General features: G+C 36.5%; 1 protein-coding gene across 2 annotated transcripts in view; it reads left to right on the top strand.

Moving 5' to 3' along the window:
- The window catches only part of CC2D2B (coiled-coil and C2 domain containing 2B), a 97,302-nt gene that overhangs the window by 19,773 nt on the left and 50,508 nt on the right, over window positions 1–27,021 (top strand). For both annotated transcript variants that reach the window (XM_045785080.2, XM_087862487.1), the window contains 9 exons: window positions 1,457–1,554; window positions 6,870–7,010; window positions 8,704–8,812; window positions 9,014–9,132; window positions 11,492–11,669; window positions 14,276–14,426; window positions 15,610–15,757; window positions 20,575–20,713; window positions 21,842–22,045. In XM_045785080.2, coding sequence (XP_045641036.2) covers window positions 1,457–1,554; window positions 6,870–7,010; window positions 8,704–8,812; window positions 9,014–9,132; window positions 11,492–11,669; window positions 14,276–14,426; window positions 15,610–15,757; window positions 20,575–20,713; window positions 21,842–22,045 — 1,287 coding nt within the window. The remainder of the gene's footprint in view (window positions 1–1,456; window positions 1,555–6,869; window positions 7,011–8,703; window positions 8,813–9,013; window positions 9,133–11,491; window positions 11,670–14,275; window positions 14,427–15,609; window positions 15,758–20,574; window positions 20,714–21,841; window positions 22,046–27,021) is intronic.

Raw genomic sequence — 27,021 nt, 5'->3', positions numbered from 1 at the left:
TATAAAATGTGAAAAGTCTTGGTCTGAGAATGATTAACCCAGTCATCCAATGACAGCATAAAGGGTACATAAAAGTTTGGAAAGAGAAAAAAAGAAAAGAAAAGAAATCAATGCCTAAATCAGTACTAGCAAAAAGAACGAAATTGCTACAAATGGCTAATCAGGGTTTACCTCTAAAACACATGGAAGATGATTAAGCAATTGAACAAAATTGGGGTTTTGCCAACAAAAAAAATGACCTTTCAAGTGCAACCAATAGTGTCTGAGTGACCAAAATTATAGTTGTCTTCTTATATATGCTTCTAATAATATATGTGTATGTGCATGTATAATTTCTAGGCTTATATTCTGTCTAGAGTTTATATCTGTGTCTTGTGGGATTGGGCTTCAATTCAGTTTCTTTCCCCCAAAAGGTTAACCTAATATCCAAACACCTAATTTCCTACTAATTTAAAATTCTGCCTTTATTTTAAACTAGCTTCACATATTTACATTGATATAAGGACTATTTATTCCATTGACGTAATGGCCTAATCCTGCCCTGTTTTAATTATTATATTATTAAATTATAATGTAGTAGAACAAGTGACTCCTTGTTTTTTCTAGAATGTTTTTGGATGCTCTTAAAGATTTGATCCATAAGTCCATATGAACTTTAGAATTAGCCTGTCAACTTCTATTTTTAAAATTCTATTACCATATTTACTATGATTACATTATATTATTATATTAATTTTGAAGGAAATTTTATCTTTATAAAAATTGCATTCCCTCATCCAGAACTATAATATGTCATCCTGTTTGTTGAGGTCCTCTCTGATTTCTTCCAGTAAAAGTTTATATTAATTGACTCTAGTCTTGGAGTTCCTACAGACTGTCCCTAACTGTGCAAATTTCTCCTACACATGTTTTAGGGTACAGTTTCCTCCAGTTTTATTTCTCTTTGGATATTCTCTGTGGATATTTCTATCTTATGCTTTCCTTAGTATATCGTTTTTTCTTGTTTTCCTATGTTGTTATATATTTATTTTTTTATATAGAGATATAGATATAAACACAGTTGTAAATATACATGTATAGATATGGATGTGATGTTGGCAGTGGATATGAATAAAGACAGATAAACATATCTTTTCTATAACCATGGGATTTTAGGTGGAAGATAAGGTAGATTCCGGTGCTCGATCCGCCATCTTGATTGATTGGATTTTTTAAACATTAATTGATGAACTGATTACCTAGAAAGTTCTAGGCATACTGGTTATTTCTAAGATATTGAGGCTCTTCTCAGTTCTGCCCCAAGGTGCTTATATGAAATATATTTTGGAAGGTAAGACAGTAATACACAAAAAGTTATACAGTTGTGTTTCTGCTGCACACACCTAGACCTTTGGAGAAATTAGAGTGCTATTAACAGTGGATGGAATATACAAAAAAGCTCTTTTCTTTGTTGTAGCTAAAAGCACTGACAGATGCTACCAAATTAGCAAACGAAAATTTGGAAATAAGCCAGCTGACCAAAAAATCTTTACAAGATTATTATTGGCAGATAAGGTAGGTTTGGGACCATTAATGTATTTATCAAGCATTTATCAAGTAACTTCATTAAGCAGAGTATTGCACTTGCTATGGAGGATATAAAATAAGAAAAAGATGGGGCGCCTGGGTGGCACAGCGGTTAAGCGTCTGCCTTCGGCTCACGGCGTGATCCTGGCGTTATGGGATCGAGCCCCACATCAGGCTCCTCCGCTATGAGCCTGCTTCTTCCTCTCCCACTCCCCCTACTTGTGTTCCCCCTCTCGCTGGCTGTCTCTATCTCTGTCAGATAAATAAATAATAAAATCTTTAAAAAAAAAAAATAAGAAAAAGAAAAGGTCCCTACTCTTTAGGCAATTACAGAAATGTCTCCAACCTTTCCTTAAGACCCAGTTTTGTGTAAAAATATTTCATAAAAGTGTCACATGAAAGTAGTTGTAGTTTTAATATCCATTGATTAAAAAAACCACATGTTAATTATATGCTAATTATAAACCACTATGAGTTCACTAATATTGTTAGGATCATATTAGTCTCAAGCATTTGTATATATTTGAGAATTAGTCCATATATACACATGTACAAGATGTATTACTAATTCAGTCTAAAGGTAACACTCAAAGAACACATAGATTTAAGAACCCCTGTAAAAAAACATAGTCTATAAGTTGGGAACCATTAGCTTACAGAGTAGTTGGGAAGAGAAATTAAGAAAATATGAAATAACTGGAAACATAATTCTAAGACAAAACATAATTATTTGTCAAGGACTGTCCAAAAACAGGAAAGCTCACTGGAAGGTGCTTACTGGATAGAAAGTTCACCTATGCATAAAGACACAATAATTGTCTATATAAGGGAGTGATTTGATAGTTAAAGAATTTCCCTGCCCATTGCCCTGACATGGTTTTACAACCTCTAGAAGCAACAGTCAATTTAAATAATTGGTTTCCTAGAGTAATCTAGTTAAATGCAAACAATGTTACTTGAGAAGGTTGACATATACCTTGCAAAGGCCTGGCACATAATGAGCACTCAGTAAATATTACTTGAATGAATGAATGAACGAGTGAATAGAAGCCATCAATATTTACAAAACAATAAATAGGTATTATTTATAAGATTAAAATTGAAGGCAAAGAACAGACATTGGCATAATGAACACAGAACAAGTAAGCTTTATTTTTTTAATTTAAATTCAATTAGCCAACATATAGTGCATCATTAGTTTCAGATATAGAGTTCAGTAAATCATCAGTTGCTCATCACATCACATGACCTCCTTAATGCCCATCACCCAATTACCCCGTTCCCCATGCACCTCCCCTCCAGCAACCCTCAGTTTGTTTCCTATAATTAAGAGTCTCTCAAGGTTTTTCTCCCTCTCTGATGACTTCCCATTCAGTTTTCCCTCCCTTCCCCTATGATCCTCTGTGCTGTTTCTTATATTCCACATAAGAGTGAAACCATATGATAACTTTCTGTAATTGACTTATTTCGTTCAGCAAATAGCCTCCAATTCCATCTACATCAATGTAAATGGTAAGTATTCATCCTTTCTGATGGCTGAGTAATATTCCATTGTATGTATGTGTATGTCTGTGTGTGTGTGTGTGTGTGTGTGTGTGTGTGTCACATCTTCTTTATCCATTCATCTGTCGATGGACAGCTGGCCTCTTTCCATAGTTTGGCTATTGTGGACACTGCTGCTATAAACATTGAGGTGCAGGTGCCCCTTCAGATCATTATATTTGTATCTCTAGGGTAAATACCCAGTAGTGCAATTGCTGGTTCTTAGGGTAGTTCTATTTTCAAATTTTTTGAGGAACCTCCATACTGTTTTCCAGAGTGGCTTCACCAGCTTGCATTCCCACCAACAGTGGAAGAATGTTCCCCTTTCTCTGTATCCTCGCCAACATCTGTGGTTTCCTGACTTGTTAATTTTAGCCATTCTGACTGGTGTGAGGTGGTATCTCATTGTGGTTTTCATTTGTATTTCCCTGATGATGAGTGATGTGGAGCATTTTTTTCATGGGTCTGTTGGCCATTTGTATGTCTTCTTTGGGGAAATGTCTGTTCATGTCTTCAGCCCATTTCTTGACTGGATTATTTGTTTTTTGGGTGTTGAGTTTGATAAGTTCTTAATAGATCTTGGATACTAGCCCTTTATCTGATATGTCATTTGCAAATATCTTCTCCCATTCCATAGGTTGCCTTTTAGTTTTATTGATTTTTTCCTTTGCCGTGCAGAAGCTTTTCATCTTGATGAAGTCCCAGTAGTTCATTTTTGTTTTTGTTTCCCTTAGAACAAGAAAGCTTTAATACAGGAAAGAGTAAAGCAGGCTTAGATGGGGTCTGATGGTGGTAGATAAAGGTCTACTACTGTGTGTGTGCGTGTGTGTGTGTGTGTGTGTGTGTGTGTAGGAGGGTCATTGAAGAGGTCATTACTTTATCAAAGCAGAAGAAAGCAATGTAATAGATTTCCATTCAGGAAAATTTTTAGAGTGGTGTTGAAATGCTGCAAAGAATAGTTTGTGGACATTTGAAAAAAGTGTTTCTATTAGAAAAGATATATATTTAACATTTAACGACAGTCTACCAAGTGCCTGGTACCCACAATCAGGTGGTACCCACGATAGAAAGCTGTAAATCATTCATGACCCCCACTTCTTGCCTGTCTTCTCATCCCTCACATCCAACCAGTAACCATTCCCATTGATTCTGGTTTATTTCAGATGCTTATCTCATAGCCTGACTACTCAGTCTCCTAAAATACCTCTTTTAAAGCCATGCTCCATATTGAAACTGGAGTGATTTTTCTATATAAATGAAACCACATCAGTGGCTTTCTTTACCTCCACAATAAAATTTAATAGCTTTAGCATGATCTGTAAGGCCCTGTGCAATCTGGCTCCTGCTTACCTCTCCAGCCTCATGGTTAGGGCTCTCTGCTTTGGAACTTCGTAGTTCACTGCCCTAAATGGACTATACTCTCTAGTATCTATATATCTTGTTTTAATGCCTCTTGTTTCTAGAAGGTTCTTTCATTGTTTTCTGCCCAACGCTTAGTCAAAATATGCATTTTGTTCAATTGCATGTTACTTTCTCAGGGAGGCTCTTACTTGCCCATTACATTAGATTAAATTCTCCCTTTTTTGTAAACTCACATAACATTTATGTAGTTCCCCTTTCATAATATTCATCACATTTGTAATTACTTGTTCTGTATTTTTCTCTGCTGGGATAGTAGTTACCAGCACCCAAAATATTGCCTACACATAACAGATATTTATTATGTGTTCATTAATTTGAATTGAGTGTCACATACTCTGTGAAGTTTTTCCTTACTATTGCCTTTTATTCAGGAAAAATGTCTGATAAAATACAAATATAATGTTTATAAACCTATTGCCAAGATGGCAAAAAAAGTAAGGAATGTGCAAAAGCCAAAAACGAAGTGAAAGGAGAAATCACAAAAATGATTAACGAGGGGTAGGGGCGCCTCAGTGACTCAGTCAGTTAAGCATCTGCCTTCGGCTTGGGTCATGATCCTGGGGTCCTGGGATGGAGCCCCACGTCGGGCTCCCTGCTCAGTGGGGAGTCTGCTTCAGCCTCTCCCCTCCACTCGTACTCTCTCTCTGGCTTTCTCTCTCTCAAATAAATAAATAAATAAACTCTTTAAAAAATACATCTAGGGGTACCTGAATGGTACAATCAGTTAAGTGTCCAACTCTTGGTTTTGGCTCAGGTTATGACTTCAGGGTCCTGGGATTGAGCCATGTGTCAGGCTCCATTACCAGTGCGGAGTCTGCTAAGGAGTCTCTCTCCCTCTGCCCCTCCTGCTTGCGCTGTCTCTCTCTCTCTCCTAAAATAAATAAATAAAACCTTAAAAAAAAAAAATACAACCAGAAGATATACAAGAAGTGAAAGAAGAACAAGAAAATCCCCTAAAGAGTTCAATCACTGTTAAAGAAATGAAATCAGTAATTTGAAATCTTTCTGCAAAGAAAACTCCAGGCTCAGAAGACAAAATTAGGATTCCGTAGAACATTGAAAAGACGGATTCTCAAAATGTGTGGTTCCCCAGACCAGCAGCATCATTTTCACCTGGAAACCTGTTAAAAATGCAAATTACCAGGTCCACCACAGCCTTACTGAATCTGAAACTCTGGGAGTGGGGCTTGGCAATCCGTGTTCAGCAGGCCCTCCTCTGATATAGGAAAGGTTGGGAGCCTCTGATTTAAATATGACTTCCATTTCCACAAACTCTTTCAAAAAATAGAAAAAGAGGCCACATTCTTTTTTTTTTTTTTTTAAGATTTTGTTTATTTATTTGACAGAGATAGAGACAGCCAGCGAGAGAGGGAACACAAGCAGGGGGAGTGGGAGAGGAAGAAGCAGGCTCATAGCAGAGGAGCCTGATGTGGGGATCGATCCCATAATGCCGGGATCACGCCCTGAGCCGAAGGCAGACGCTTAACCGCTGTGCCATCCAGGCGCCCCAAGAGGCCACATTCTTAACTCCATTTATGAGGTTATATTATCCTTGAAATTAAAACTTGATAACAATACAAAAACTATTGCAACCCAATTTCATTCATAAACATAGTTACAAATATGCTAAGCAGAATTCTATCAAATAATACAGTGAAGTTGGGATCATTCCAGGAGTGCAAGGATGATTTAACATTAGAAAGTCAATTAGTGTAATTTGGCATACTAATAGTGTGTTTGCAAAGTCATGAAACAGAATAAGCATCTTTTAAAACAGTATATTACCTCAGTATCCAAATGATATTATCACTACCCCATCCAGCAAAGTAACTCTAAATTTGAAGTAATGGTTTCAGTCATTAACCTGAAAAAAATATAATGAATACACTCCAGAATGACAGACCATCTGGAAAAGCCTGGATTTTAGCAGAGCACTTTTGAATAGTGAAAAACCGGGGTGCCTGGGTGGCTCAGTCATTAAGCATCTGCCTTTGGCTCAGGGCGTGATCCCGGGGTCCTGGGATTGAACCCCACATAGGGCTCCCTGCTCCGCTGGGAGCCTGCTTCTTCCTCTCCCACTCCCCCTGCTTGTGTTCCCTCTCTCGTTGGTTGTCTCTCTCTGTCAAATAAATAAATAAAATCTTAAAAAAAAAGTGAAAAATCTTCAAGTCATAAATTAATCTCTAAATGGAATTTCAAGATGTGGGTAAAATGAAAAAAAGAAAAATCATGAGGTGGGGGATCCAGAAGAGTTTGTGTAATACATTCTTCCAGGCCATTTTTAATGATGTATAGTTCTAATCCACCAGTGTATTTTCGATCTACCTTTTTTGTTGTAGTAATACGAAACAGCTCTATGACTTAGAAAGGGGAAAAGACTTCTCTCTATTACGCAGTATATTACAGACTTGGAAACAAATAAAATCCCTTCGACAACGGCAAGGGTTTACAAGCACCCCTGTAAAGTTACAGTTTCAAAGGTGAGTGGCTGCTCTATTTGTTCTTACAGGTCTCCTGAGGAACTGCCCATGAATAACTGGAAATTCACAGTAACGGGGAGAAAAATCCAGAAGCTAGACAGCTATTTGATGTTGTCAACAAAGAACTTATATCTTGAATATATGAATAATTCTTAAAACTTAATAAGACAACTCAATTTTTAAAATGGGCAAAAGATTTGAACAGATACTTCACTAAAGAAAGCGTATGGATGGCAAATGAACACATGAAAAGATGTTCAGCATGATATCCTGTCAATAGAGAAATGTAAATTAAAACCCCAACGTGAATATACTATACACCATTTATGGTGAGGTTGTGGGATATCGGCGAGGTTCAGTGGGGTGGAGTCCAGAGCCGACAACCAAGAAAGAATTCTTGAGACGTCTCTGGTACAAAATGGTGGTTTATTAAAGCACGGGGACAGGACCTGTGGGCAGAAAGAGCTGCCGCACTGGGGTTGTGAAGGGTGGCTGATTATATACTACAGGGTTGGGGGAGGTAAAGAAAAAGGGAGGTTTGGAAGAAAGAACTTTCATATGTTAAAAAAACTCACAGGAGGCCTTGCCATTGTCAAGTTAAGGTTGTTTACCCCTCTAGTAAGGCATTAACAGGAAGATAGTTGGGAACTTCCTGCAAGCTGCAGATTATAAGCACATTTAGTTGTATCTACATTTCCTTCTGGAAGCTAGGTTATTGATAGAAATGCTTTGTTCTTGTAGATCGCTAGGACATAAACTGAGGGAGATTCAAGTCTTGCAGGATTGTGGTCACTATAGGTTAACTATTTCTTTGTCCTTTAGGGCAGCCAGAGTGCCTGAGGAATGTCACATACATCCCGTGGGGTGGGGGGTTGCGGGGTGTCAGTTTCTGCTTTGTCCTCAGCTTGCCTTCTGTTCCCTCAATTTAGAACAGCTAAAATCCGAAACAAAATGAAATTAAAAAGACAATAACAAATACTGACGAGGATACTGAGTAACAGGAGCTCTCATTGATTGCTGATGGGAATGCAAATGCTACATCCATTTGAAAACAGTAGCGCTTTCTTTTAAAGCTGCACCTAGAGCCAGCAGTCACATTCCTAGGTGAAACACACAGTCCTAAAAACATGGTTAGTGGGGGAGATGGTTACAATTAAAAACTGTACTTGTTAATCATTTAAGCTGTTTGTGAACTTACAGTGAAAATAATCGGTTGCCTCCCCATAACCCACTGTCTTTTTTCAAAACTGTAAGAGATTAGTGTAACTTCAGCCTATTAAGAAAGATGTTTACTTTGTTGATTTTTTTTCCTGCTGCAGTGGTTTTTAGCGAAAGGGCTTTTGACAATTTCTAAACCTACCCAGCCTGAAACTTTATTGTAGAGTCCTGAATTCAAGTAAACTTGCTTACCTGCCTCCACTTCTTTAAACCAGTCTGATACACACATGCATTCTGAACTCCTGAGCAGGAAAGGAGAGCCCTGGGTGCCATAAGCTTGTTCAGAACAGTAGCTCTGGACCAGTCCTGCCTGCTCACCATTCACTCTTACTCTTGGTACTATCATCCTTGGGATGTAAAATAATTTGTTGTAAGAGATTGGTCGTATGTGTGTATGTGTGTTAGCAACACCAATAACAAATCTCAAATACTTACACTATTTCTGCTTCAAATAATTATGTTTATTATTATTTAGGATAGAAATGAATAAATGTGATGAACAAAACCTAGAAGAACTGTTAGAAATGTCTGAGACGGAGAAGAAAACTGAAGGAAAAGCATTTAAGAATGGGGAAAAACAGGAGGTATTTATATTGCAAAATAACATTCAACTCCCCTTAACTGGTTATAATATTTAATTGTTTGGTAGAATAGGAAGTCCTGGTATTTGTAACGGTTACCGAACAAAATGACAAACACAAAAAATAAAAGTTTAATTTTAAGAATAGTTGTCTTAAAACAGTAAACTAACATTATAAATTATATATTTATATTTTGGTTTCTAGAGCTTCTCATGTTTAGCTTCAGAACTTGAAGAAACAGATATTGAAAGAATAAGTTCAATTACCTTGATGCCACAACTTTCTTTCACTGCAGAATTAACAAACATATTCAAGTGTTCACTGTAAGCATTTTAAAGGATTGTTTCTTTATTATATATTGTCTATTATATTGTTTTAATAGAGTGAGTACCATATGCTGGGCACTTTACTGAGTTTTTAAATATATTTGCACATTTAATTGCAACCATAGCCCTTATCCTTATTGGTATTATCCTTATCTTAGAGATGGGGCAATCTATACTTATGGAAGGGTAAGTTGCCCAGGGTCGCACTTCTAATTCATGACCAAGGTAGGACACAAACCTGTTGGGTTTGATGATTGTTTTTTTGTTTTGCTATGGCAGTAAGTTTTGTTCATGTATAGATAGGTAGGATATAAAGCCACTGTAAAAAAATAAGATTATGTGGTTGCCCATGCTTATTAAGAGGACCTCTTGCTTTCATAAAAAGTATTCTGTATCTGGAGGATCCTCTGGGCAATTTTCTACTTTGACACAAACTTCTTTCCCTCCCAGTCGTGACTTTTTCCTTGAGCTATTTTCTCCCTATTCCCAGGACATTCATGCAAAAACAGATCTAATATAGATGCCCATTTCTCCCATCTCTGGGCCTATGGATCTCATCTCCTTTATAGAGGATATGGCAACTTAGAACACTGAACTAAGTTCAGCTTTTCAACATCTCTGTCCCATGGGATGCTTTGTACAGTCATCTTTGAGTATTGTGAATGTGCGTCATTTAGCACAGCGTTGGAGGGTAGTAAATGGCCAATAAATATTCATATTTATGAAATGTTTGGATGGATGATTACATTTAAAATGAACATAAAGAGTAGCAGACACAAAGGCACGATTACCAGTACCCTCTTTCTGACCAGCAAAGTGCAGCAGTGGAGGAATGCTTCATTTGTTCTACACCTCCTTCCAAAGAGGACCTGAGATAATTATTATGTAAGACATGCATACAAAAGGATCATCTAAACAAGGATAAGCAAACATGAGCCATAAAATGGAAGTGAGAAGTAAAGAGGGGAAAGAGAAGGAGGACGGTAAATGGAGGCTAAAACTTAGTGGAAGTCAAAGCAAAAGGAAGTGGGACGTGTTCTGTCTTCTCAAAGCTATTGCTGTTGTTGGGCATTGCTGTCATTATCCATTTAAAATGTCCAGTTGAGTAAGGATTGATTCCTAGAAAAGAAGAATATACTGATGTCAAGGACAAAGATGAAGGGAATACAAGGATTAAAGAAGAATTACAGCGAGTTTAGAGGTGATGAAAAAGGCAAGATTTCCTGTGGATAAATATAATCCTGAATTAATGAATTTTCATAATCAGTTCATGAGCTCATTATTAAAACTACTTTCAGAGGGCAACATAAAGGGGAAATATACCTAACATATTTCTCTAAAGTTAATTGAGAAGATGGTTAGAAGAGGCCAACAGGGAGATAGGAAAAATAAGTAATCTTTTGTCTCCTAACCCTCTGAAAAGGTTACAGAGAACATGGGCTGATGTGGGCGCCGGGAGATACTGGACCCATAGGACCATTAGGGTGGAGAACAGAAGGGCATGTTATGTTTCACTAGAGCTTATCTTCCAACCAGTCTTCTTCCTTCTGAAAAAGAGAAGTCCTAAACATCATTAGGTCAGTTGCCTTGCGGGTGAGAGGATAGTCAATAGATGTTGGGTGAATGATCAAATGAATGGCTGGAAGACTCTCTTCAGGAGTTTCAAATCACTTAAGGGATCAGTTTATTTCCCAGCAAGGATTTTCTAGAAGCCCGGGGATTCTGGCTTGCCTCTCTGATCTTTGCAGTTAGAGAAAGAATGTCCTGGAGGAAAAGAGTGTACAATCTAAGGCCTAAAGGGATTTATAAAGACCTTAAAGAGGACACAGCAAGCCTGTTGACTGAGAGCCACCTCAATGAGGTTATTGAAAACATGGCATATTTCTTTTAAAAGTGTGTCTTTCTTCTGAAAGTTAGAAAATATTTTCCAATTTTTTTTTTGTTATATCACCCTTTTATTTTATTTTTTTTAATAATGATTTTTTATTATTTTCCAATTTTTAATTCAAGCTCCCCTACCCCATTCCTAAGTTCCTCAGTTTTCTTATAAGACATCTGATAAGATGGGTAAGTGCTATAATCTCTTTAAGTTTCAATTTAGTAAAATAAATAACTGAGTGATTTATAGTACCTTGATTTTAGTTCTTTCTCTATTTTTGAGTAAATATCTTTTTAAAAAAACATTCAAGTAGGAGAGGATTTTATCCACACATAGGCAAGCGTTATTGGGCTTAAAGATAGCATTTGTCCTCTAAAATGGTCATACTTTAACATGCTCAGGTGTATTTTCAAAAGAACAATATTTTGTATCCATTTTGTTTTTCAAGGATCCCTTAAAGATTTGTTTAATTTTTAGGCACGAACAAAAGAGAAGAGCCAAAATTCAGAAGCTTAAATATTTTATTAAAATACTATACAACAATAAACAGATTACTTGCACTTCCGTATCTCCTCTTCAGTTTGATTTTAAAGTCATGTTTCAGCAAATTTTCAATATTCAGTTAATATACTGGCCTGAAACAATTTGCTTGGAGGTATGCCATTGTCATTTACTTTTGTATCTTATCTTATGCCATACATAATTTTAAACTTCTTGTTAGTTACTGTTATATGTGACAAGTAATTTCTATTTAGAGATGATCGACCTATATGGGTAGGCAAGATATTTATAAATAATATATTTATAACTCAGCAATGGTCTTTTATGCTACAAATACAAAATTATTTGATTCGTGGTTATTCTAAATACTTCCATTCTCTCCTGCTAAAATTCCTATCAACCCTGGATGTGCAGCACTATTCTTCATTTGCTAGTGATATGGAAGAGGGTTATTTAAACTATAATGTGTAGCATAGCTATTGTTAGTCTTGAATGATTTCTCCAAACTGTCTCAGCCCTGATTTAGTGATTTCAGTGTCTTGCTGAATTTGTATGTATGTATGTGTTTTGTTTGTTTATTTGTTCGTTTGTCTGTTTATTTATTTATTCGTCTGTTTATTTATGTTTTGGATCCCTTTAAGAATCTGATGAAAGAACATACACACAACAGACTCCTTAACCCTGTCTGAAGACCCCAGCATAAGAACCCCTGCACTAAAGGGAGAAGAAAATGGGACAATGGAGAAAAATTAGAGACATGAAGGGAGTCTAGATAAGAAGCCTTGATGGCTAACATAGGGGTTAAACTTGCAACTAGACCTGAAAGGAAAGTTAGGAGGGAATAAAAATTTGTGTATGTGAGCATCGAGTGAGCTGTGAGGAGTGGGGAGAGAATTATAACTATGAATCTAAATCAAAGATATTTTTACAATGCCTAAATTAATTTTTTTCTATCCCTGATCAGAGGCACATTCATTTTGTTCATCTGTACTATCAAGTTTCTATCATCTCAAAATGTATCTCTGTTGAAATTCCTATTTAAAAAGTATACTGAATATACTTTCCTATTGTACCTAAAATAAATTGCGATGTAATAATCCAACCACTTGAAGTATAAAACTTGCCCGCACCCCCAAGTAGAAAAATGTGTATTTTGAATCCTTCATTATCCTACCACTTCGAACATGATCTTAGCAAACTAAGAGGCAGGGAAAGAAGGGAATCTAACTAGGGTTAAAATGCACCAGGAGCAACGGCAAAAATTGCAAAATAAATCTATGCGACCCGACCTAACAGATTCTGACCTACATTTTGAATTTACTCCTTATCATTCCTCTTCATTCATTTTTCACTGTAGCCAAACTGAACTGCTTGGTTTTTTCCCCATACATCCTTGCAATTTCCTACTTCTGAACTTTTGAACATTCTAGTTCTCCCACTTAGCCCATTTTCATTCTTGACACTCCATCCCAGCCACACAGTGGCTTTGAGAGCTGCCATCAGGAGATAAGGCTCTCCCAGGAGACTTCACTCACGGAGGTGGAATTCTCTACCTTTACCTTTACTCTCCAGGGTCTGGCCTCCAGCCCTGCAGTCCCAGAAACTGGATTTGACAGTCCCAGGAGAATATGTCTACAACCCCTAAACAAATCACAAGGCTGATGTGTAAAATCAAAAATGCCAATTTAACATTTGAATGTAGTTATCAGTGTAGTCATGCCTCTTTTCAGTTAGCCAGTTTACCGATTTGCCCTATGAAATTTCTTTCATAGGCCTGAATACTGTAAGCTACAACCCCTACAAACCTTTCTGTGTGAGGGATGCCTTTGTCAAGGAACTAGAGTGCTGACTTATAGTCACTCTTTTGGGGACAATATTTAGATGATCAGAAAAAATATTTGCTTCTTTGACTTTCATTTTTCTCTGCTTTTTTGGTTAATTAACCATCCTTTTGATTGACACATTCTTACCTTTCAAGAAGCATTTTTTCCCTCCTTGATTTCCTTTTTTTTTTTTGGAGCACATGTCACTGTTTTCCCAAACACTGACAACACAGTATAGGTCAAAATAAGATTTTTCTTAAAAAAAAAATTAGGTTTGTAGTTATGGCAGCGATGGAATGGTAGTAGAAAGAACAGCATACAGAATCAGAAGACCTGGGTTTAATACCCAGTGGACATCTATGGAGCTGTCTACTCAGCCCCTCCCTTACTCCTTCTTCTGGGACACTTTCTCCCTCCCCTGCCTCCCATAGCTTGCTCGACTTGTCCTCTGATTCTATGAACCAATGAATCTCCCCCTTTCCTAAGCAATTCAACCTGAATTTCTACCATTTATAATAAAAACTAATGTAGTTTCATATAGAGACTCAATTTCTGCATTTGTAAAATTGGAAAAGTAATACCTATTTCCTAATCATTTTTATCAGGCTTAAATGAGATAAAGAACTTTAAAAGTGCTGTACAAAAGTAAGTTTTTTGAGTATTGTGTTATATGTACCTATGTGCTCAGAACTCTATTTGTAATCCTTTAATTCAAATCATTTTCTTTGAAACCAGTAAAAGGCATTATATTTTAAAGGACTTAGATTATCTCCTTTCTCATAATCACATGGGTGAGATGCTCTAGAGAAATACCTATTTTATATGCTAGTATTTTTAAAAAAGAATAAAAATGTGTTAATTGAGGGTTCTCATTTTAGCTCCCTCCTCCCGCATTTTGTACTTTCAGTGAGCTATCAACCATTTCTTTTATATTTAGGTTTATGAGATAAGTAAAAGGACAAGTTTACTGGCAAAACTATATTTACCTTTACCTAATAACACAGAGTTGAAAAGCAAAACTGTTTTGGAATATGTAGAGTTTAGCTCTGATGAGCTGGTCATACCTGCGTATGGAGAAGTAGGAAGCAGTAAGTTTATTTAACATGTCCCCCTCCCTACCTTCAGTCTCTTGGGAGTTCCATATCCTACCTGACCCTGGGTCATTTATGTGAATAAAGAGTGCTATGTTTACAGGATTAGTTTTAAAGTGTATTAAACTAACATTTTAACAATGTCTTGAATCAGATCTTTGGGAAATCTAAAATTTGGAATTGGCACCTGTGCTTTTCCTAAATCACCTGAGACAAGAGCACTATGCTGTCTGGAACAGGAGCCTGCTCCTGAATGGAGAGACCACTCTGCTTCTGTCTCTGCTTTAGCGAAGCCTAAAGATGCTCTGGGATGTATTGATGCATCTTTGAGCTGAATAGAAAAGGGAGATAGAGAAGGAATGAGGGAAAAAGAGAAAAGGAGAGAAGGAAGAAGGGATGTTTCTGCTCACTTGTTTTTCAATTGATTTCACTCCTCATGCAATGAAATTCAAGTCAGCGTGTCCGTGAGAACACTGCCATTCCTTTCCTTCTCCCCCAGATGCCTTCTTTCACCCTCCTAGCTAGGAGTTTCACAGCTGCTTGTATACAAACAAGTGAAAAGGAAATATGAACAAGTGAGCAAGAGGAAAGGAAGGAAATAAGTAGGCAAAAAAGTCTGGGAAGGACAGGAATAAGAGAGGAATGTAGTTTGCTTAGAGTCCAGCTGAAGCAGGAAAATAGGGTTGTGGGAACCCAGGAGAAAGACTTAGGGCAAAAAATTTAGGGAGCACCAGGAACTCAGCAGAATTTTTGAGGAGTATTGTTAAGCTCTCTGGAGATTGAGAAAGAAAATGGATAGAAGGAGAAGCCTCAGGACTGTAAGGAAAGGGGACAGAGTAGTAGCTGGTTTGCCTCTAGTTCTGCCTCCAGCGGTCCTTTCCTGCTTGAAGCCACTTCCAGAAAGAATGGTTAAAAATGCTTCTAGTAGTAAGACGAGGATAATAGAGATGTTCATCCCTAGGTCTTCAGATCAATATTTTCCTCTCTGTTTTGTAGTCTGTTTGAAGTGGTCTGCCTTGAGGTAACTTAGATGGAAAATGAGGGAGAGTTCTAAGATTAGAGCCTGGGGTCACCACAGAACAGCCTGGGGTTCCACAAGTAAAGTCAGGGGGAAAAATCTACAATGCGTCACACTCTGTGCTTTATTAAAAATTCATGTTTTAATGCTTTTTATAAACAGATGTCCCTTTTCTTCTTGAGGGAAATGGAACTGAGGAACTTTGTCTTTTGACGTCAGGAAAACTGAGCTACTCTCTGTCGTGGGCTTTAGACGAAAATAGTATTCCTCTGACACCCATGTCACAGTCATTAAGATCTGCGTCCTGCAGGTAATGAACTTGTATGCCTGAAAAATAATGCCAGTTCTCCGCAAAGCATCACACAGAACCTGTGTCTGTAAAAGGGAAAACTCTAACAGCGGTAAGAACAGTCTAGTTTATTTGGACTATTTATTTTTATTTGGATTTATATGTAAGTGAATGTATCTCTTTAATGCTTAGGTTTATAGTTACATGGATGATGGGAGAAGTGGTCCCATAGCTCTTGCAGGCAGAGGCCAAGATTCCCAAGGATTTCATTTCTGGATCCTTTGTATCTCCCAACCATTCTGGATTATGAAAGAATCATTGATGCATTATCAATTTGCTAGAAGAAAAATCCTAGAAATCTTATTCTATGCCCTAGGACTTCTTAGGAAATTGAGATTAATTTCTAGATCATACCACAAATGGGATTACTAGAATTAACTACAGTAAAAAATCTATAAAAATGATAATACTGATTTATTTATTGTTCTGTGTTTGAATAAAACAATAAATATAAAGGGCAAAGTAGATTCCATTATTTAAAAATTAATTAGTGATGATAACAAGAAGATGGTTCCCCCTCCCCATGTAAACACACGTTTAATAAAATATATTGTTATACCCAACTATGTGACATTATGGAAAAGTCAGAACTACGGAGACAGCAAAATATTAGTGGTTGCCAGGCATTAGGAGGAAACAGGGATGGATAGGCAGAACACACAGGATTTTTAGGGCAGTGAAACTATTATCCGTATGATACTATAATTGTAGATACATGTCATTACATATTTGTCAAAACCCATAGAATGTACAACACCAAGAGTAAACACTAATGTAAACATGGACTTTGAGAGATGATGATGTGTCAGTCATTGTTTGTAACAAATGCAACTCTTTTATTTCAATGAATGTAATAAATTACAACTCTGGTACAAGATATTGATAGTAGAAAAGATTGCAGGTTGGGGGCGGGTAGGGGACATATGGAAACTGTGCACTTTCTGATCAGTCTTGCTCTGAACCTGAAACTGCTCTTTAAAAAAGTCTATTTTTAAAATAAAATAATTTTTAAAATTTAAGACATTACTATAAATAACTTGGATTAAACAGGAAATCAAACTGAAATTAGAGACTATTTTAAAAATAACAATGAGAACACTATGTATAAAGCCAGTGGCATATGGCCAGAGTTATAGTAAGAGTTCATAAATGCTTTTCTTGGCAATAGTTTAAGAGAAAAAAAACCAGTGTCAGTAGCACTCAGCAATTGATGTTGAGGAGGCTGAGGTCAGGGATGTAGATTAGTTACCAAGAAGTTTTAAAAAGAGGCTGAAAATAAGAGAGACAATAGAATCAAAGTATAGGTTTCTTGAAAATTGGGGCAATTTTTATGTTCTTAGAATAAGTGATGAAATCCATAGAAAAAGAGCCAGAATGTATTAGAAAGAGTATGAGATCCTTCAGAGTCAAGAAGATATTGAACCAGAACACAAGTGATAGCTTGGGTCTAGAGAAGAGGAAATATCTCTTCAAATCAGAGAAGGAAACGGAAATCACTGTGTACACAGGAATGTAATTTTGATGATGTCCTTGTTTTGCTCAGTAAACAAGGTCAACTTCTGAGAGACCTGAATAAGGGCATTTTAGAGAAAAATGGACAATTAATAAAGGTATTCCATTTTGGAGCTAGTGAATAAGCTTTTAATACTCTGAGCCATTATTTGCTTGTATTTCTTTGTTTTTCCATGGCATCGCCCCCACTGCGGCTCTTTCCAATCTTTGCCTCCTTATACTATTCTTTGCTTTCTTTTTGGAGTCAAATGTTTGTTCTTATTACTCTAAAGCTAACTTTTATACAGGCAATTTGGAACTTTCTTTGTCTCCTTTAGGATCCTGACGACAGGTTTATATCCTTTTCTTACATTATCTTTAATTCTTCCATTTCCTTAAACTGTTAGTCTTTTGTATTCAAGAAACCGTCTTTGTTTTAAAACAAAGAAGAACCCAGGGGCGCCTGGGTGGCTCAGTTGTTGGGCGTCTGCCTTCGGCTCAGGCGTGATCCCGCCCCACATCAGGCTTCTCCGCTGGAAGCCTGCTTCTTCCTCTCCCACTCCCCCTAACTGTGTTCCCTCTCTCGCTGGCTGTCTCCCTCTCTGTCAAATAAATAAATAAAATCTTTAAAAAAAAAAAAAAGAAAGAAAGAAAGAAAGAAAAAGAAGAACCAAGTATTTGATTAAACCCTGAAAACCTGTCTTGGCACATTCCCTCCCTAACGCAACCCATTTATTCCTGAACACAGCCAGTGACCTTCTGGCCATATTTATTGACCTATCCTCATCATTTTGCTTCTTGAAGTCTTTTCTCTCATGGCTTCTGTGATGCTGCAGTTAGCAGTTCCACCTACTTGGGAACTCAAGTTGACAAAAGATTGAAAGCAGTTGTGTGAAACATTGGGACAGATGACAAATTTCAAGAGCCAGTGAATTGCAAAAGAAGGTTTCAAAGTCCAGAGCACTCTCTAAAGCAGTTAACTTGAAGTAAAACTTTACAGTTGGGGCTTCCGTTATCAGAGTGGTTGGTTCTAGAACTCTCCTCTTCAGCTGTGGGCGGTGAAGGGCTGGTGCTGAGCAAGGCTTCCAGGAACCTGATATGGGTGCTCCAAAAGGCAGGGCTGACTTGTGAGGGTCAAAGCATGGAGCTCTCCTTCTGGAGCAAGGAGATCTGAAAGAAAGTATTCATGTCTTCTCTGATTTACTCATTCATTTATTCATTCATCAGTGAGCTGGAGATGAAGCAGTGAACTAAAAGATCTTGGAATGCTTTAATTCCACATTGAGCACACTTCTCTAATATCAGTGATTATTGTCCAGAGTTTTCATTTAACACATTTTTAATATACAAAAGTTTTTCTTATGCTCACTAGTTAATTACATTTTCTGACATGGTTAATTGACTTTTGTGTTTGCATCTCTTTATCTTCCACACTTTCATTCCACATTTACTTTTCTTGCTGAAAATCTGCTCCTTTATTGATTCTTTCAGTCAGTTTCTGTAGCTAGCAAATTTGTTTAGTTTTTGTGTATCTGAAAATACCTTTGTTTTGTCCTCATTCTTGAACAATAGTTTGGGTGTAAAATCTGAGGTTGATACTTATTTTCCCTTGACCCTTTGAAGCTATAATTGCATAATCTGGGATTTATCATTCCTGTTTAAAAGTCTACCATGTTGGTATTTTGTAGACAGTCTGTCTTTCCTCCCCAGTAACTTTACCTTTTTTTTTTTTTTCTTAATTCATAGAGACAGAAAGCCAATGGTTGGGGGTAGGGAGGAATGGGGAGTTGTTGTTTAACAGAGTTTCTGTTTGGAATGATAAAAATTCTGGAAATAGGTAGTGACGGTGGTTGTACAATATTGTGAGTATACTTAATGCCACTGAATTGTATTCCTTGCTTGGCATTTGGTTGTGGAGAAAGGAGTACAGGTGACAGAGGGATTTTGCCATAGCCCACAGCTGAACACCTATAGGGCCTGGCTGGAGGAATCATTGTAGCAAAAGCAGGAGATGTTCTGAGGTCTTTATTACCCTCCCTGAGGCAGAAATCATGGGAGTACATTGAAATCCAGTTACAACTCCTTTTTTATTTTAAGGCTATAACTGGGTAAGTTTCTCTCCCTAATCTATTAATTAACATGTAAGCTTTGCCTCAGGCTTTGTGACCTGGGCTAGGACTCTTCCTGTGAGAAGGGAAATTTTTTACATGATGGTGTCAGGGTATCAGGCTTTAGAGCTCTCTTGTGACAAAGAGATCAAAACAGTTCAAATATAAGGACAGAAGTAAGAATTAAAGAAAGGAATACTACTCATACTTCATCTATTTGTAATTTTGCTTATATCCCGTCATACCAGGCATTGGCTTTGTTTGCAATAGCTTCCCAAGATTCATGATAGAAATATGAGTATGTGCTAATGGAAAGTAGACAGTGTAAGATAGTGTCCATGTTTGGGTTAAGACATTATTGAGTCAGAACTGTATTTCTGGACTCCCAGCTTATGGACTGGAATGTTTCTTGAATTACTTTATTGAAAGGATCTTAGAGATTTTCTAGTCCAAGTCCCTCTACACACGATGAGGCAAATTATGAAGAGAGAGACTAAATAACTGGGATAATTGATGGCTCTAAAGAAATCCTTACTGTTTAGGATTGAATTTCTTCTCCACTTAGCCTATAGCTGAGGTCATCAAAGATGAATTATGAGTCTAGACTCTTACAGCTCTCCAACTTCTCAAGATGGCCTCATATGACCAAAGATACTCTTCTAGCAGAATACTTCCAGTTAATTGTATTACTCTGTATTATGTTTCAACTGTAAAGATGGAGCTTAAAGATTCTTTTTATATTGTGGACTTTATTAATTTTGCTAAAACTAACATCTTGATTAAATTGCAATATTGTACATCCCGTGGAAAGGAAATATTTAACAAGTTACTATCCTCAGGGTTTACAAAGGACATTCAGTGAGCACTATTTGCTTCAGCATCTACTATATTTTAGCTACTACACCAGGTAGAGATGGCAAAGATGGATATTTACAGACTTTACCCTTAAGAAGCTTACTGTCTCTTAGGGAGGGAGTAGACATTTATCAAAACGCTAGGATACAAATTAGAATGTGAGAACCAAAAGAGATATCACATCTAAATCTGTTTTATCTTTAAATGCAGGGGATGAATAGGTTTTATCTTTAACTACCTGGAATGGGTAGGTTTTACTCCGTATAACAGGGGTATAACTTGCATGTTGTATGCAAATCAACAAGATATTTTTCTCTATGTTAGTGTGTTAAGGAATGTAGATGCAAGAGGGGTTCCTGGAATTCCGTGGCTCATTAATGCACAGAAGCTTTCTGAGTGGGCGAATGAAGTAAAAATTGATCCAAATAATCCAGAATATTCTGATTTAATGGAATTTATTATGGTAAGTTTTAGCAATTATCAATACTGTATATTCTATTTCCTAAGCTCTACCCCCTTATACTTCATAGTTTGCTGTATATTTTTCTAGGTACCAGGAGGCATATAAAGATAAATCTGAAGACAGATATGATTTTCAACCAGTTTTACAGTATTGTAAAGGCAATTAGAAATTCAGCAACTGAAATAATTGCTACTTTAGGCCTGATAGTTGGTACTCTGCTGTTAATTAGCAGCCTGCAGTCCATCCTATAGGCTAACCTTCAGGCTGGCATCCTTGTACAACTACTGAGTGCCCATGGTATTATAGATGCTAGGGATATAAAGATGATTTATAGACACATTCCTTCCCTCAAAGACTCCATTATCTGTTCACTTCTCCAATTGTTTCTTATAACCAACTGAACTGCTCTGTGTGCCTCAAACATGCATTCTTCATACCTTTATTCATGTCATTCCCTCTGCCCAGAAGGGCACCCTAGGTGACTATCTTACCTACCATGCAAGTCTGATAAAGGTTTCCCTGATAACCGCAGTTAGATATAGGCCCTTCCTTCCATTCCCTCCTGTTAACTTTTTTTTTCTTTTTATAATTTCTGTGACTCTGATATCATTCTGCCTTTTACTGTAGTATTCATTCTCTGTTTTATCTTTCCTTGTAGAACTACAGCGAAGTTTGGTAGCTAGCACTCTTCTTTGCATGGACCACGTACGCACATTTGCATTTACTGAATAAAACAATGCATTGATTATTGAAGTTAAGCTTCCCTAGATCAGAGCTTCCCAATTAATGTGCTCTATTGGTTACAGGTATACAGAAATATTGATCCTTTCTCAACATTTACGGCAAACAGATATGAATAGTCTCATCTTTTAACCCAGTGTGCAATACAAATATTTTCATTTTTCATTTCAGTCATGACCAGGAAAAGATTGGAAAGCCATGTAGGCTGGATTCTATTTTTTCTTTTTTCTTTTTTTTCAGATTCTATCTCTGTATAGATTCATTGCTCCATTTCCTACATATATGGCAACTCTAACATCTCACAGTTGAGGGGAAAATGTTTTGAAATAATTCTAAAATTGTAAAAAATTAATATATTAAATAAAGACTATTATTTATGTTTTATAGTACATGAAACATAAAGGACAGGATATTCCAAAATATTTTCGTCTTGAACAGTTGCAAGATGAATTTAACTTTGTTTCTGAAGAAGAAATGAAAAAGAGTAAACGTTTCCAGCTATTGCAACTTAGAAATGCAGGTCAATTAGACATTCTCCTTCTGCAGCAAATACCCCTTTACGACAAGGATATTCCTGATTTAGTCTTCCAGGTATGTGGTTTCTATTTGAATATTGCTTATTGTATGATAAATTAATATTTTTGCTGCTTTAAGTCTATTTTAATTTTTTTAACTAATAAGTTTATATTAAAAACCTATTTTTGAAAAATAGGTTATAATAGACTTATTAATTTAACTATGGTTATTATCAATAAGAAAAAAATGTAAATATAAATATAAACTCTTTGATATTTGTCTTCATTTTATTCTGGACTGAAAGTAAATTGCAATAAGTCACTTAATATTAAATAAAAGTTGTTTTAAAAAATAGTGTGTGTTTTTGTTGTTGCCACACAGGCATCCTTTAGCTTGTATACCCTAGTTTAGAGGATACACAAACAAAACTATACAGGACTCATTACATTTAAAACTCAAGGACAGTTCTGAACCAAATAGACTGTCTGGAGACTCTTTTGGTGTGGCTCAGAGGTGAAAGGGGAAATGCAAATTAATGATTTTTCAATGACAATGTCCTAGCACCACCAGTTAGCACATTTGACTATTATAGTCATATAACGACAGGATTTGCAGATAATTCATGACTTTCACAAACATGGGTTAGTATAACTACATGGAATCACAAACTGACTAACTGGTATTCGGCTTCAGAAAGCATTTACCAACTTTTAGTTATGGTCAATCTCCTGTTTTGAGACCTTAGGAACTTCAGTTAGCAAACTACAGAGGGAAGACATGAGAATATCTTAGAATAGCTAGAAAGTTACTCGGTTTCCTCCTGCTGCTTATCTCAATGATTGAATTCAATTCTACAGTTCCATAAACTGTGACAGGCAGAGACGAGGCTCAGCATATTGGGAATATAACATCATAAAAGAGGAATAGTTTCTACTCTTGAAACTAGGAGCTTTCCTTATTCAAACTATTCAGAGAACAGAAAAGGAGGGGAAGTAATCCTGCTCATTTTCTGAATCTGATATAACTTTCATACCCAAATTGGGCAAGGAGAGCAGAAAATGATCATTTTAGATCATATTACTTATGAGCATAGTTGTAAAATTACTAATAAAAATTCAACAAATTGAAAAACAATGTATTGTATATAAATATATAATTACACTTTATGATCTAAGAGGGTTTGTTTTCACATAACAAAGCTAATTTAATTAGGGAATCTATTAATATAATTTACCACATTAACAAAATTAAGGAAGGAAAAATATGCTCCTTTTAATAAATGCCCAAAAGGCATTTAATAGAATCAGTGCTCATTCATAATGAAAGCTCTTAGTATACTAGAATTAAAAGGAAATTTCTTCTTTTTTTAGTTTTTATTTTAATTCCAGTTAGTTAACACACAGTGTTATATTAGTTTCAGATGTACGATGTAGTGATTCAACAGTTCCATACAATACCCGGCTCTCATAATGACAAGTGCACTGTTAATCTCTATCACCTATTTCACCCATCCCTCTACACGCCTCTCTTCTGGTAATCATCAGTTCTCTATAGTTAAGAGTCTGTTTCTTGGTTTGTCTCTTTCTCTCTTTTTTTCTCCTTCGCTTGTTTGTTTTGTTTCTTAAATTCCACATATGAGTGAAGTCATATGGCATTTGTCTTTCTCTGACTGACTTATTTCACTTAGCATTATACTCTCTAGCTCTATCCATGTTGTTGCAAATGGCAAGATTTCATTTTATGGCTGAGTAATTTTTCATTATATACATATATCCCATCTTTATCCATTCATCAATCAATGGGTACTTGGGTTGCTTCCATATCTTGGCTATTATAAATAATGCTGCTACAAACATAGGGGTGTATGTATCCTAGTAGTGCAATTGCTAGATCATAGGGTAGTCCTATTTTTGACTTTTTGAGGAACCTCCATACTGTTTTCCAGAGTGGCTGCACCAGTTTGCATTCCTGCCAACTGTGCAAGAGGGTTCCCCTCTCTCCACATCCTTGCCAACACCTGTTGTTTCTTGTGCTGTTGATGTTAGCCGTTCTGACAGGTGTGAGGTGATACCTCATTCTAATTTTGGTTTGTATTTCCCTGAAGATAAGTGATGATAAGCATCTTTTCATGTGTCTGTTGGCCATCTGTATGTCTTCTTTGGAGAAATGTCTGTTCACGTCTTCTGCCCATTTTTTCATTGGATTGGGGGGGGTGTTGAGTTTTATAAGTTCTTTATATATTTTGGATACGAACCCTTTATTGGATACGTCATTTACAAATAACTTCTCCCATTCCTTAGGTTACCTTTTAGTTTTGTTGTTTCCTAAGAAGAGAACTTCTTTAAACTGATTAAGAATGTTACAACATTTTGGGTTTTTCTGCTGATGTGAACTGCATTGAAGGAAGTGCTTCTTCTAAATTATGAAATTGAGAGGGTGGGAGGAGAGACAAGAAGGCATGACCTACATATCCACTGGATGATTACAATGAGTTTCAGATATAATTAGCTAGTAATGCAGAAACATACGGAAAGCAGAGCAGAACACAGGTCAGGACAGCTGCAACAAATTTTGATGCTGGTTTTTCCTGGACTTTGGTATCCTAATGGGGAGTAAGCTTCTTGTGACATGTCCACACAGAGTAGGGTTTTGCCAGAGTTAACAAAACAAAATGAAACAAAAAAAGCAGTTAAACAAAAAACCCCTTTGCACAATAGGCAAGGTTTACCCAACTACTCCAAGAGAATTAATACTTACATGGTAAATGCACTTCCATTTAAGGGAATGTTTACAAACATTGGCCTCCTCTGGTTCTTGATCCATATTTTCCTTCAAGAAAAGAAATAGAGCCAGTACCCAGGTGTCCCTGAACAATTCTCTGTCTCCAGCTTTTCAGCATTCTGGAAAATCTATTCCTTATAATCTGCCCCTTGACTGTGATTCAATACCATATTAATTGTATGGCTCTGAAACTGAGTTGGTATGGATCATGATCAGAAATCCATTTCCTCATAGGCTCCTATGCAAACATTATACTTAGGGGATAGACATCAATTTTCCCTTAATCTGAACAATGTAAGGATGCCCACTATCATCTCTACCAGGAAGAGCCAATGCATTAAGACAGAAAGAAGGAAATTAGAATTAGAAAAGACAAACTGCCCTTGTTGCAGAAAATACAGTTGTCTACATGGAAAACATAAGAGAAACTACAGCAAACTGTCACAACTAGTAAATCTGTTGAATATAATATTCATATTTAAAATGACTAATTCTTTATTGCAAAAGGAACATTGTACCTCTACAACAGAGATATCTAGCTGTCACCATCTTGGCTCAGTGATCCAGCTTAATCTTACTAATAGTGGTAGGTAGAATAATGGCCCCCTCTTTAGATGTCCACTCTCTAATCCCTAGAACCTGTGAATATGTTATGTTACATTGTTTAAAATAGGGAGATTATCCTGGTTTATCTGGGTGGGACCTAATCTAATTACACGAGCCTTCAAAAGCAGAGAAATTTTTCCAGTTGGGAGCAAAAGCTGCAGAAAGAGAAATCAGATTTGTCATGAGAAGGACTCAACCAGTAGTTGCTGGCTCTGAGACTTAAAGGAACATCTGCAAAGACTGGAGAGAGGTCCCTGGAAGCTAAGAGTGGGCCCTAGCTGATGGCAGCAAGGGAAGGAGACCTCAGTCACACAGCTGCAGGGTACTGGATTCTGCCAACAACATCAATGAGCTTGGAAACAGATCCTTCCCACACCTTTCTGTTAAGAACCCAGCTGGCCTACACTTTGACATCAACCTTGTGAAACCTGGAGCAGAGAAACCAGCTGGGGCAACCAGAACTTCTCACCTACAGAACTGTGAGATACTGAATTTGTGTTTTTTGAAGTGACTTAATTTGTGATAATTTGTTACAGCAGCAAAAGAAAACTAATACAATAATAAAATACAGCCAGACATTATTGCCCCTTATATGATACAGTATGAAATATACAACATTATGTATGAGATATCCTTGCCACAAATGTGTACTCTGAATCAAATTAAGACTTTAATTTGTTTATAAGCATGAGGAATAGAGAAACAAGTTAAATGGCACTACAAGGAAAAAATCAAATTTGGAATGTGGGACAACTGGCTTGCTAGTACAACTGTTTTAATCTCTTTAAAAAGCCAGTTTTTAAAAAGGCAGAGTATTCTAGATTAAGAGACTAAAGGGACAACCAAAGACAACACATGATCCTTAATTAGATCCAGGTTTTGAGAGGAAAAAAACAGCGACTGGTGAAATTTGGCTATGGGTTGAATATTAGATAATATTAAGAAATTGTTTATTTTGTTGTTTGTGATTATGGCATCATGGCTGTATAGAAGTGTGTCCTTAGTTTTCTGAAGATTCATGCTGTAGTATTTATTAAGGAATGTGGAAGCATGGTGTCTGTAATATACTCCAAGATATTTTAGCCAAAAAAATAAAAATAATAAAAGAGACAAATTAAGCAGATGTGGCAAAGTACACAGTTAACCCTTTAACAGTGTGGGGGTTGGGAGCACCAAACCCTGAGCAGTTGAAAGTCCATGTATAACTTTCTACTCCCCCAAAACTGAAATATCAGGTTGATCAGAACCTGATAGGAGAAAGTGTTAACACATTTTTTTATATGACATGTATTATATACTGTATTCTTACAATAAAGTAAACTAGAGAAAAGAAAATATTATTAAGAAAATCATAAGGAAGAAATAATACATTTTCAGTACCATATGCAAAAAGTCTGCATCCAGGTGTACCTGCACAGTTCAAATCCATGTTTTCAAGGGTCAACTATAATTACTTAAGAGGATGGGTATATGGATTATAACATTCTTGCTAATTTTTTTTTGTTTTGAAAGATTTGAGGAAAAATTAAAGACAAAATAAATAGCATTCTGTATACCAGTAAAAGCCCACTAAACTTGTAACTTAATGAAGATACCCCTTGCAATGACAATTAAAACTCTAAGATACATAGGAATATATTTAACAAAAAGTGCAAGGACTTAAT

The sequence above is a fragment of the Ursus americanus genome, chromosome 6 (genome assembly GCF_024610735.1).
Source record: "Ursus americanus isolate L20-20 chromosome 6, mUrsAme1.1.p, whole genome shotgun sequence".
NCBI lineage: Eukaryota > Metazoa > Chordata > Mammalia > Carnivora > Ursidae > Ursus > Ursus americanus.
This window is presented reverse-complemented; position numbering and strand designations above follow the sequence as displayed.